Source organism: Terrapene carolina, unplaced genomic scaffold, assembly GCF_002925995.2.
Source record: "Terrapene carolina triunguis isolate 2854851 unplaced genomic scaffold, T_m_triunguis-2.0 Scaffold95, whole genome shotgun sequence".
Lineage (NCBI taxonomy): Eukaryota > Metazoa > Chordata > Testudines > Emydidae > Terrapene > Terrapene triunguis.
Window position 1 is genome coordinate 42,167,494 of NW_020664446.1, and position 12,284 is coordinate 42,179,777.

The window sequence follows — 12,284 nt, forward strand, 5'->3', positions numbered from 1 at the left end:
GTTATAGCCAGGACTTTGGAGCTGTGCTCCAGCTCCGCTCCAGCTCCAGGCAAAAACCTGCAGCTCCACTGCTCCGGAGCTGCTCCGCGCTCCAGCTCCGGGCTCTGCTCCAAAGCCCTGAATAGCGCCGTACATCTGCCAGCATAGCCCCATAATGTAGATGCAGCCTACACCGATGGAAGGGGTTTTCCGTCGCTATAGGCACACCACCTTTTCGCACGCTGGTAGCTAGGTTGGGGGAAGAATTCTTCCACTGACCTAGCTACGCTACGGGTTAGATCAGCCTAACTGTGCCACTCGAGGATGTGGATATCTCACCCGCTGAGTGCCATAGAGATGTCGACCTAAGATTTAAGTTTAGACCAGTCTTAGTGGGCCTCCCTCTTGCACACCTTACAAAGGGTACAGTAGCCCCTTTGTACCTTTCCACGAGGCAGCTGCGTTAGCTGTGTGTGCACCTGCAGTGCCGCCTTCCCTCCAGAAGACTCGGAGGGACTGAAAGCAGGGCTATTTAGGGTGGAAACTGTTATGCTGTTTTATCTGTAGCAGTTGCTTTTCCCCTGCTGCAGCAACTGAAATGTTCTCAGCCTTCAAGGCAGTTTTGACACAAAGTGATGCTTCCTGCTCTCAGTTGACAGTAAGGCCACAGCTAGGAAAAAAAGCTGTCTTGTTTCTTAGGAACACACAGCACTTTTTTTTTTAACTTGCCTGCTTTGAGGCTACATGAAAAGCCTTCTCTTGTCTCCTTTCCAAAATGGTTCCCAGCTCGGTGACATTTGCTAATGGACTTCTGAGTTTCCCGAAGTAGCCCTGTGGCAGGCAGCCTGCGCTTGTCACACACCCCATAAAAGTGTGTGTGTGTGTGTGTGGGGGGGGGGGGGGGGGGGGGGGGGGAATGTGGGGATCACAAAAAAAGTTGGTGACCAATCACACTTAGCTCAAGTTGGAGCAATGCTTGATGGAAGCAATTCCTATGTATTGCAGCGCCATCTAGTGAGGAAGGGAAGGACTAGTATCAGTTGCTCCTTTTCCCCTGCTAAGCGTAGCCCACGAATGTACAGCATACCTTCACGTGGTGGTGTATTGGACTGCTTGTCGTCTTTCTTTTAACATCCCATGTGATCATGAGTAAGGACATATGTGTTCTATATACATTAGGCCCAGTTCTGCTCTCCTTGTATTCACAATGAGTGGTTTCTTACTATGCAACTGGTGCCAGTGACTTCAGTGGGATTATTCCTGAAGTAAGGTGCTGCTTAATGTAATGATGGCAGAATAGCACTGTAATATATGACCACTTTCATATTAGATCCTATCTGACCTACTATGTCACTGCATATTCTGTAATTCCAAATGTTAACACATACAATATTTATGTATAATTCACTTAGAATAAAATAATTGCAATTTACGTCTGACAAAGGCACAGTGCCAGATTTTCAAAAGTGCCCAGATCCTGGGAGTTACTGGGAGATGGGCTCTTTTGAAAATCTGACCACTTCATTTAGGGACCTAAGTGGAAGCAGAGCCCTTCTGAAAATGTTGTGTCTCATTTAGGTGCCTCAGATGGAGCTTTTGGGGGCTGAGCTCTTTTGAGAATCTGGCCCAAGGATTTCCTTGAAATGCACAGTGCTACCTACTAGACAGCATGAATTCCAGATCATAATGGTACATCACCCCTGTGAATTAAGCTGCTCCAACATGCACTGCCAGATGCTCAGTCCCTCTGTTCACTAGTGCAGCAAAGCAGCAAGCCCGTACTTCAGTGGTCCCCTTTCAGAAACATAAGACTTCTTCATTTTTGATTGATTTTGATGAAAGAATGTGAAGTTTCTCGGCAGGAACATGCCACTCTGGCAATAGCGGACCAGAACGTCCCCCCTTCTGCCTGCTCTGAACAGTTCATTTAAGGGAAGGAGAGTGAATCCCATTTCAGGAATGGGAGAGCACTCGAAATCATGTTTTATTCATGGGCAAGTGGATGTCAGCCCTTGTTCTGAGACATCCTTTGGCAGACTTGGCCTCTTTCTGCTGGAATATGATTCCATCTAGAAGAAACAACAGTTCTTACATTGCCAAGGATAAGCTGAGGTGCAAAGAGCCCAGCTGGGTGGGTGGGGCAGGTAGTAGTGTTACCAGGAAAGAAGGGTGGAGGTGGTAGACAGGAAATCCCTGGGAATTCTGAGGTGGCTGGTCAGCAGGATATGTTACAATAAACTCCTGATAGATTTTATCTCGCTGCAGGCTCCTCTGTCCATATACGGTACCCCCAAGGTTTTGTGGGTTGCTCCATTCCTGTCACTGACTGATAACACTTGGGGCTCATTTTTCTTTCCCAGACCTGAGGAAGAACTTTGACCAGGAGCCTCTAGGGAAAGAGGTTCCACTGGAACATGAGGTGTTACTGCAGTGCCGCCCCCCGGAGGGGGTGCCAACAGCAGAGGTAAGCCATGCTATCTCTCTCACACCTCCCAACAGCAGAGCTGGCCTGAGGGGCCACACCAGGTAGAAGGTGCCAGCATGCTGGGGATGTATTTTACTCCCACAAGAAAAACTCTACTCACCTGAGTGCTCATACATTTTAGAACAGCTATTTCCCCCCAGCATCTTTGCCCAAATAGACTAGATTTTCCATTGACACTGAACCTGGCAGACAACCCTCAGCAGCACAAAACCCTCTTCCTAGCAAGGGATTACTACAGGGGAGGCTGCACCATCTCCAGTCCACTGGGGGCCTTCAGTCGAGCAGCAGCATCCCCAAAATGGACAGCACTGGCAGGGGATGGGGCATGGTCAGATCAGCAGAGGGATGTGCTGATTTACCACAGCCTGTGGTGGTGTGGCTCTTAGGCATCCCTCCACAGATGACTAGAGCTGCCCTCCCCTGGCAGAAAACCCTAGGGAACGCTGCCTGCCCTCGGTTGGCTGTAGCCCCCCAGGGATGTAATGGGCTAGACTGGCCCAATAAAACCGACTTCCCTGCCCCAGCAGGAGCGACACTATTTCAGTTCCCAGCTGCCAGCCCCCCCACTATTCAGGCTGACTCATGAAAACACTCCTGCAATCCAGTGGGAAGGAAGGAATGCTAAGCACATTTCCTCTCTCAGCTGCAGTCTCTGTTTATGGCTGTCCTGGTGGTGTTAGTCTGGAGAGACTCCACCCTCTTAGATTTGCGGGAGCTGCTGGCTTGTTTCTGAGAGCACCTGTAACTGCTGGAAGTATCTTTCCACCTGCTGGAGGCAGATGCTGGAATAGCTTTTACAAGACTCCTGGCATAGCTTGTATTTTGCCAGTTTTAGCAGACACAGCTTTCTGTTATAGATTTTACTGCCCTGCCCCTTTTCCTGCTGTGGTTTTTGTTTAATCAGAGGCTATGGGAATTTACTGGTAACCAACCCCTCCCACCTGCCCTCCCTGTCTCCCTCAGCTGGACACAGCTGTGGCTTCAATGAGGCCTGATCGTGAAGGTGAATAATTGCTAGCCAGCTTGCTACATTCACTATCGTGATCCATTAATAAAACAGCACAAGCTATTTCCAAGCCACCTTTGGGGATGCGGCCTCCCGCAAACTCCGGTCAGCCCACAGCGCTCGCATCTTCCCCATTGTCCCTTGCAACACCTTGCTAACACCTCAGCAGTGTGCCAGTTAAGTTCCAGCGAGGAGCGAGGGAGAGAGCATATGAAATAGATTGGGCACATCTTTGCAGATGGATTGGGGCCATGATGGATGGCCTCATGTAGGCCGTCAGCTTCCATTATTCAGCAAAACTGTTTATTTTGGGCAGTGGATCTGTTATTCTGACATCTAATAACACACTTAATCTCAACACCTGTTCAGCCCATGCCTCCCTCCTGTACATGCTCATCTGCCATTAACCCCTTGCAGGAGTGATCTGGAAGAAAAGAAAGCACAGAATGATTTGTTTAAATGCTATGGGTAAAAATGAGTGAGTGAGGCCTGGAAAGAAATGTTCATGGACTCTCCTAGCAAGGCAGGGCCTTTCCCCAAGGCCAGTCACCTTTCCTCCTTGCTCCAGTAATTTAGTGTAGTACCATTAGCATCACCGTGAGTGTGCTCTGTGTGAGATTAGTTTCTGACCTGTCATCTCTCATAGAAAAAGCAATTAGATGGACAAACCAGGCTAGTGCCAGCCCAGCTTGTAGGGGAGATGAGAACAGTTCTTGATTGGTAAACAAAACCCCCGTTTTTGGTTTTGATTGGTAAACAAAACTCACATGCCTCATGCTGTCAGCATATCTCCAGGCAACGCAAGCCTCATTCTTGTATGGAATTTGTTGACCGTTGCAACTTTTTTGATAATGTGTAAATAAGCGACACCTAAAAGGTTATTTTAAATCTTTATTTTTTTCTTTCTCTTTCACACCCGCATGTACTTTAACAAGCCCCTGCACACTGACAGATGCAGAAATACGTACACACATTAGAGAGGCAGTGTTCTTCAGTGGGGAGAGCACTGGACTGGGACTTGGGGGACTTGGGTTCTATTCCTGGTTCCTGGCTTCATCACTGTGCCAGTGACCTGATGTATGGCCATGGGCATGTCACTTTATCTCTCTGTGCCTACCTTTTCCCTCCAGCGCTGTTTTGTCAACTTAAATTGTAAGATCTTCGGGGCAGGGACCAGACTCTCACTATGTGTTTGTACAGTGCCTGGCACAGTGGAGTTCCAATTTCTTGTTGCAGCCTCTAGGTGCTACTGTAATACAAACAGTTAATAACTAACACTCTCTGAGCTCTCTCCTACATATACTAATTCTCTCAGAGAAAGACACACACACACGTGCACACATTCCGTCACACACAGTTTGCACATACCCCTCCCAAGTAGCCTGCACTAGTGCACAGCAGAAACAAATCAGCAACACTACAACCCGAGTGGGATATGTGGTGTGCACTCAGTTGTCCCCACCGAAGGAGGATATATTACCCCAAACTCCGACAGTGGGGGGGAAGAGCCAACTAGAGGGCTGGCTGCCTAGACATGGCGCTGCAAATGCTAAAGCAAACAAAGCTAAGGCAGCAACTGGGCAAAGCAAGCAAAGGCACCTGTGCTTAGCAGGACCTGATTGCTGCATCTCACAGAGCACCTCCCCTCTACTGATTGGCAGGACATCTGAGTACAGGGAGATGTGCCAACTCATGCTCAGAGTGTGACCACCATGAACGCACAGTCCCAGCAATGGACTCACCGAGGAGCTGCATGATGACATCACGCCTCATAGGGCTATACGTTGCTCACTCCTAGTTCTGATTCATAGATTCCAAGGGCAGAAGGGATCATTGTGATCATCATCTGGTCTGACCTCCTGTATAGCACAGGCCATAGAACTTCCTCAAAATAACTCCTAGATTAGATCTTTTAAGCAAACATCCAATCTTGATGTAAAGATGGTCAGCGATGGAGAATCCACCATGACCCTTGGTAAATGGGTCCAGTTACCCTCACTGTTAACAATGTAGATCTTATTTCCAGTCTGAATTTGTCTAGCTTCAACTTCAGAGCTCATTTCCCCCTCTTCTTTGAGTCTTATTCCTGCTTGTCTCCTTCTGTGTGTCAATCAAATTACCTTCTACTCTGTAGTTTTCCTTACCACCCCAGTGCAGGGTTCTTCCTGTATAATTAAAGCAACTGGTCCCTGATTTGGTTTACACCCCGCTTACACCATTTGTAAGCCAGCATTGTGGTGGGGACCATATGGCGTTCGGATTTCTTTCCTAGCCTTGCCCCCACTCCCATTAGCCACATCCCATGTTAATTGCCTCTTCATCCCTGCACCCACTGACCAGCATTCATTGTGTGCTAAGAGAGCACAGTAGCTCAGGAAAGAGCCAGCGTGCTTCACATTTCTTTGGCCACCTGTTAGTACACCTTCCCCTTCTCTCATCCTGTGCAACGAGCAGGATGGTTGAGGCCACCTTCTCACTCACTCACCTAGCTATTTATCATTTCTTTTCCTGGGTGTGCAATGATGGATTTTGAGTGGTGTTCTCAGAGATTTAGCCAGGCGATTTCTGGTAGTGACAATGGGCGCTCAATGTTTAACTCTGTAATCTTGCTTTCTCATGATGATATCTAATTGCCTCTGGTTCTCTTTCTCTTTTTTTCTCCTTCCTCTGTTTTCTTTTAATAACTTTACCAACCCTGTCAACTCTTTTACTCTTCTCTGTCTTTCCTTTCCTTCCTTTCTTTCTCCCCTTTTTTTCTGCCTTTCTAGGTGGAGTGGCTGAGGAACGAGGATGTTATTGACACTACCCGAGACACCAACTTCCTGATAACCATAGATCATAACCTCATAATCAAGCAGGCCAGGCTTTCAGACACCGCCAACTATACCTGCGTGGCCAAGAATATTGTGGCTAAGCGCCGGAGCACCACAGCCACTGTCATCGTCTATGGTACTGACCCTTTGTTCTTAGGAAAGCAGGGATTAGCCATAGTGTGTGTCCACAAGCCCAGGGGAACCTTATATGATTATCTGTGGCTTTATCTGTAGAAGTACCAGAGTTATCAGCTAATGCACATGCCTGATGTGAGGAGTAGAACTCATGCCATTCAGCATCAGAAACACAGACCTCTTGAGCTGAAGGAAACTCTCCATCAGCTTATACCAGTACTAAAGTTTATTCTTAGGCTTTTGAAAGCAAACCTGAAACTAGGAAAAAAAAAAAAAAAAAAAAAGCCTTGCCCGGTTGCTAGTTTTGATACAAACCTGGCTGGTTCACTGAAATATATACATGGTGCTTCAAGTGAAGCTGGGCTGCATCGTTTGAGCAAAGCTAGACAAGTTTTGCAAGGAAACCAGATGAAATGCTGGATTTGGATGAGTTTTGCTTTGAGTTTCACATATGAGAAACCCAAAGCAAAACTCAGAGGGTGCGAACCACAGTGAATTAAAATGAAAGGATAGAAGTCCAAGCAATGTGTCTCTATTCAATTTCTGGAGCAAAATAGTGGCCGTTTTCTGCTCTGTCCCACTGAAAAGCTCTCCAAGTCAAAAATATTTGTGAAGTTAAAACTCCTAGGCCAGCAGAGCTGGGGTAAATCAGTGCAGCTCCAGTGAGGTGAGAAACCAGGAACATTTCAAAAATGTTCAGGGTTTTTCAAGCAGCTGGAGTTGGGAGGTGGTCACTTGAAGGCACATGTTTATTTGTTGGAGTGTTGTGAATGGGGATGTGTCAGATTAAAGGAGCCTGGTGATTGGCTGGTGTGGATCAGTCTAGGGAGCTGGAAAAGAGTAGGTACAGCCCTCACCTTGTTTAGTGACCCCTCCAAGTGGGTCCATGAAACTGTAGTGTTCACTCCAGCAGTAGCTTTCCCTGTTGGCTGTAGTGACTGCCAGAGAGGGAGAGGACAAAAGTGGCTGGACTGGTGCTTGGACACGAATATGATGTTACTCCTAGGCTCTGAGTTTTTAAGCAGCATGTTTGTTCCTGTTTACTTTTCTGTACACAGTGAATGGTGGCTGGTCCACCTGGTCAGAATGGTCTCAATGCAACAACCGCTGTGGCCGTGGCTGGCAGAAGCGCACCCGGACCTGCACCAACCCAGCACCTCTCAATGGCGGCTCCTCCTGTGAGGGGCAACCCTTCCAAAAAATCGCCTGTACCACGATGTGCCCAGGTAAGGGCAATTCATGCAAGAGCCTGAGGCCAGCTGTAATCATGGGTGTGTGCTCCCCTCTTTGGATTGTCCAGTTCAGCACTATCTCTAGCACTGCCCAGGGGCTTGTGGAGATGGTGTGTGTTGTGGAGGGGGATCTGCAGGAGGTCAGGGGGCGTGTGTCTCAGAGCAGCCTCCTTCCAACTAGTATGAAGTGACTTTTCCCTGTTGAAAACTCTCATTGTGGACTGTGAAAACTGACGGTCCTAGACGAGAGCGCAGCCATGCACCTTACATTCCCCAGGCCACTGCAGGACTGGGCTTGACATACAATGGACCTCCATAAGACCTCCCTCAAGTACCTAGGCTGGTGGAGCTGTCTCTTTTTCTAGATCGCCCTTCTCTCAAATGATCTGCTGGAGCCCTTCTTTGCCTGCCCTGTCATCTAGAGAACAAGCCACCAGTGAGATGACCTTCCAGTTCTCATCTCTTTGGGCTGCTAAAGCCAATTCAGATCTGCATTTCTGTAATGGCTTAACCTTCCAATTCAGAGGTTGTGCAGCAGCTGCCTCATCCTAAGGTTTCTTTTGATTGTTATCTGTTAGGATTAGAGAAGCCAAGTGACTGCTGTATATACAATACTGATTCAAATCTCTCTGCTCCTTCCTCTAAGCCTTCAATGAATTGTTCTCTCTCTCTCTCTCCTGAACGCAGTAGATGGAGCCTGGACAGAGTGGAGCAAGTGGTCAGCCTGCAGCACGGAGTGCACCCACTGGAGGAGCCGGGAATGCACTGCCCCATCCCCGAAAAACGGAGGCAAGGACTGCAGCGGAGTGTTGCTGGACTCCAAAAACTGCACCGATGGACTGTGCATGCAAAGTGAGTGAGCCAGTGTGGGGACAGCATAGGAGGGAGGGAGAGGGAGGAAAGGAACAACCAGAAAAAAAAACCATGCTAAGAGGGTTTTATTAAAAGGGAAGGCATTGCAAGCTGAAGGGTTTGTTCTGCTTTTGTCTAGGCCAGGAGTTCTCAAACTGGGGGTCGGGACCCCTCAGGGGTCACGAGGTTATTACATGGGGGGGGGGGTCTTGAGCTGTCAACCTCCACCCCAAACTCCACTTTGCCTCCAGCATTTATAATGGTGTTAAATATACAACAAAGTGTTTTTAATTTATAAGAGGGGTTGCACTCAGAGGCTTGTTATGTGAAAGGGGTCACCAGTAGAAAAGTTTGAGAACCACTGGTCTAGGCAGCAGGCACTATACCTGGTCTCCCATTCCGGGTGGGCACAGAACTCCAGCTCAAGATCATCTCTTCCCAGGGATTGCCCCCACGGCTCATTCCAGGTGGCCCCAGAAACCCAAACCCACTTTAGAGCTCCTCTTACTGCAAGTGACATTATAGACCAGGGTTGCTGTCAGCCTGTCTGACAGTATTGCCGACTTCATAAGCTTTTTACATCGGACAACCACGGGGAAATTCCAGAGTGGATATCCAAGCTGATCTGGAATGGATTCTGATTGCAGTGATGTACAGCACACAGCTGACTTGGAGAGGCAGTGACAGCAAGATGCACAAAGCCCTTTAACTGTAGGAAATAAAGGTTATTCATACTCATTTAGGTGGATGTGGGATATATTCTTAAGCACCATTACTGGACTCCCCACCTGTTGGCGATGCTAGCATAGAATTCTGGCACAGCCCCCTAGCCCAGTCGGAGCCTTGCTACACTACTTGTAAACCTGAAGATTAGACATTTTTAGGGTAGGCAATTGATTACTGCTCCAAAAGGTTGATGGAAGTTGACTGCATGGGTCACTGGGTGAAGCACCAGCCTCTTTCTGTGGCACCTGGCTTCAAATCTAGCTGACACCCTAAACCTCATGGTACGCATTATCATTGAGAACACTTGGCGGTGTGCTCCCTGCTATGGAAGGACCTAGGAATGAGCTGCTAAAAAAAAGCAAAGTGTTTGTCATCCCTGGTGACCTTGCCATGGCAGAGTGGAGGTCACTGGCTGCACCAAAGAGAGTGAATGTGCACAGCAGGTTCCTGGCCCATGCAGGTTCCTGGCCCATGCATGATCAATTTCCATCACTACCAAGTCCATTAACCTTTAAAAAAGCATGTGTGTTCCATGTATGTTGCCAGAGGAAACGAAACTGAGGTAGGAGGGATGAAGGGAGGGGAACAGAGGGCCAACCACTTCTTTTAAATATGCCTCTTCAGGGGTAGTTGTAGTCCTAAATTTCCTTAGTGACTCCTCTGTGTATTTTTCCACTCTGCACGCTTACACACCACTTCTTGAGGTACAAGTGTTTAAACACAGGTCTCTCCTGAGCAGACTGAGTGCTGCCTGTCACCCCCAGGCCTGGGAAGGGTTGAATATACAGCTTGACTTCCCACAGGAGGAAAGTTCCATTTAGTGCCACAGAAAAGGGGACCATTCAGCAGTGACAAGAGGCTTGTTTCGCCTCTGATCACTGTACTTCACTGACGTGACAAGTCGTGGCAGACCTCCTGGGTGTTCCCATCCTGAACCTGCCTCTTGCTCTAGCAGAAATTGTCACCCACTCCCAACGCTGATCCAGTCCCACAAAGTGCAGAGTGCTGAGCACATACATCTCTCTTCAGACTTCATTGAAGTTGCATGTGCTCAGTACTGGATCAGGCTCTGTGCAATGTTTGTGTCCTGATGAGACCCAGCAAACTCATTTAATTTATGACCTAAATCCCCAGTGAGAAAAGATTTTAATTATTGTTTTGTTTTTTTCTTTAAATCAATTGTTATAAAGTCTATGTCCCAGGGCCTGGCGTAAAGCCAAAAATCTGAAGTCTTTAAAACGTCTCTGCTTTAAACCTTCTCCTCTAGAATTCAGATGAAGTGGAGAAAGGCTTGGATGTTTCCTGTTCCCCATTTGGGATCTAAATAGATCTAGTAAATATTCTGAAATACCAACCCTATTCTTGGTCTGAGTGGAAATGAGTGTGATACATTTCATGGGACAATCCAGGTGGACTTCCTTGACCTGAATTTGGAATTCCTTGGACTCACCTCATTCCTTAGTGTCACTCCTGACCAGCAGCCATGGAATGGTCCCAGTTACAAACATGGGGCGGTGCTACAAGAAAAACCTGCTTTAGAGAGTATAAAAGTGTCCTTCTTAGTCTGCTTAACAGCCAGGAATAGTGCCAGTGCTGCCACCTGCTTGTTCTATAGCAATATCTGCCCTGGTGCCTTGCAGCTCGTTTGCTTAGCATAACCCTGAATGCCCCCTGTGCTGTAATCTGCTGTAAAGAATGAGTTAGGAGTGCATAACCCCTTCCTCGCTGTATGACTGCCTTCATGTCATCTTAAATAAACTCACCGTGTCGATCCATGTTGGCAATGAGCAAGGAGGAGGGGGGCGGGTTGAACCACAGAAGTGGTTTCAAAGAAACATCTTGCAAGCCAGTGCCTTCTGGGCCTGGTAGAAGCTCATGGCTGGGAAAATTAAGGCATCATGACAGCAGAGGTCGGGTCCAGCTCGCAGGCAGAATTAAGCTACGTGTGGTGCCAACCTGGTGGTGGCTGTTAACACTTAGCAGGCGGAAAGCGCCTCACAGAGAAAAAGAAAATAGTGGAGTATTGAGACAGGGGCTTCCTGCAGCAGCGAACCTGCAGGGTGTGGAAAGGAGTGGGGAGGGTTGTTTTATATCAACGTCTACAAATAATTGTTCCCATGCTGGGGACGTCATGCTTTAAACCAAAATCAAAGGAGTGACCTTACAAAGGGGCTTCCATCCTGGATCAGACTTGGACAGTCCAGACATGAAGGAAAAATATCTGGTGGGTTCCCATGTAAATCTGTCCGATTATTTGCCAACCTTGGGTCTGAACAAAGCCCTTTCTCCTGACACAGGGTCAGCTTGCTAGTGGCCATCGCCGTCCACAGCCGCTGAAACTGTTGTGCTGGCCCATCTTGTAACTCAAGGCTTCAGTCCAAGCTGGAGTTAAATGGGAGGATGGGCCAGGAGGGAGAAAGCTATTATTACATAAGGCTAATAGCTTTGATAATCAGCAAACCAGACACAGGGTAATGTTGACAAAGCCTAACATGTAACAGGACAATGCTTTTATGTTTCAACCACTGATTTCCAGCCTGGGGGGTGGGCACAAGCCCAGTGTGGGAGAGGAGGGAAGAAGAGAAGCGAAGCGGGAGGGTATGTGGGGTGGGAGAGGTTTCAAGAACCCAAATCCTCCCCATTGCAAATGTCCTGCAAGTTGCTCCCCCCTCCCACACGCTCCTTTGGTGGTCTCTAATGCAGATTCCATGAGACAAGCTCACGTGTACAGGCTCAGACAGTAGCCTGGCAACCAAGCTTCTCTCTTCTGCACACACAGTACTCAGTGAAGCCCTGAAAGTTCACATGGAGGCTCCTCTGCGCTGCCAGGAACGTGTAGTCATCTGATGAGTGAGAGGAAGGGGTACACTGGGAGTAAAAAACAACCCAAGGGAACAAGCAGAAGAATTAGAGCAGAAAGCAAACAAAGAGGGAGAAAGTGGGATGAGAGAGAGAACAGAGATGAGAGAGAAGAGGAGGAATGGAGAGAGAAGGAGAGGTGGCATAACTGTGCTAGGGGTATGGTAAGTGAGGAGATGGGTAGAGAACGGGGACAC

The 12,284-nt window shown here is 48.1% G+C and overlaps 1 protein-coding gene across 1 annotated transcript in view; it reads left to right on the plus strand.

Annotated features, from left to right (window-relative positions):
• Nucleotides 1–12,284, plus strand: part of UNC5B (unc-5 netrin receptor B) — a 154,696-nt gene that overhangs the window by 123,517 nt on the left and 18,895 nt on the right. Inside the window, exons 4-7 of the mRNA XM_024206604.3 lie at nt 2,340–2,443; nt 6,239–6,419; nt 7,477–7,644; nt 8,338–8,502. Coding sequence (XP_024062372.1) covers nt 2,340–2,443; nt 6,239–6,419; nt 7,477–7,644; nt 8,338–8,502 — 618 coding nt within the window. The remainder of the gene's footprint in view (nt 1–2,339; nt 2,444–6,238; nt 6,420–7,476; nt 7,645–8,337; nt 8,503–12,284) is intronic.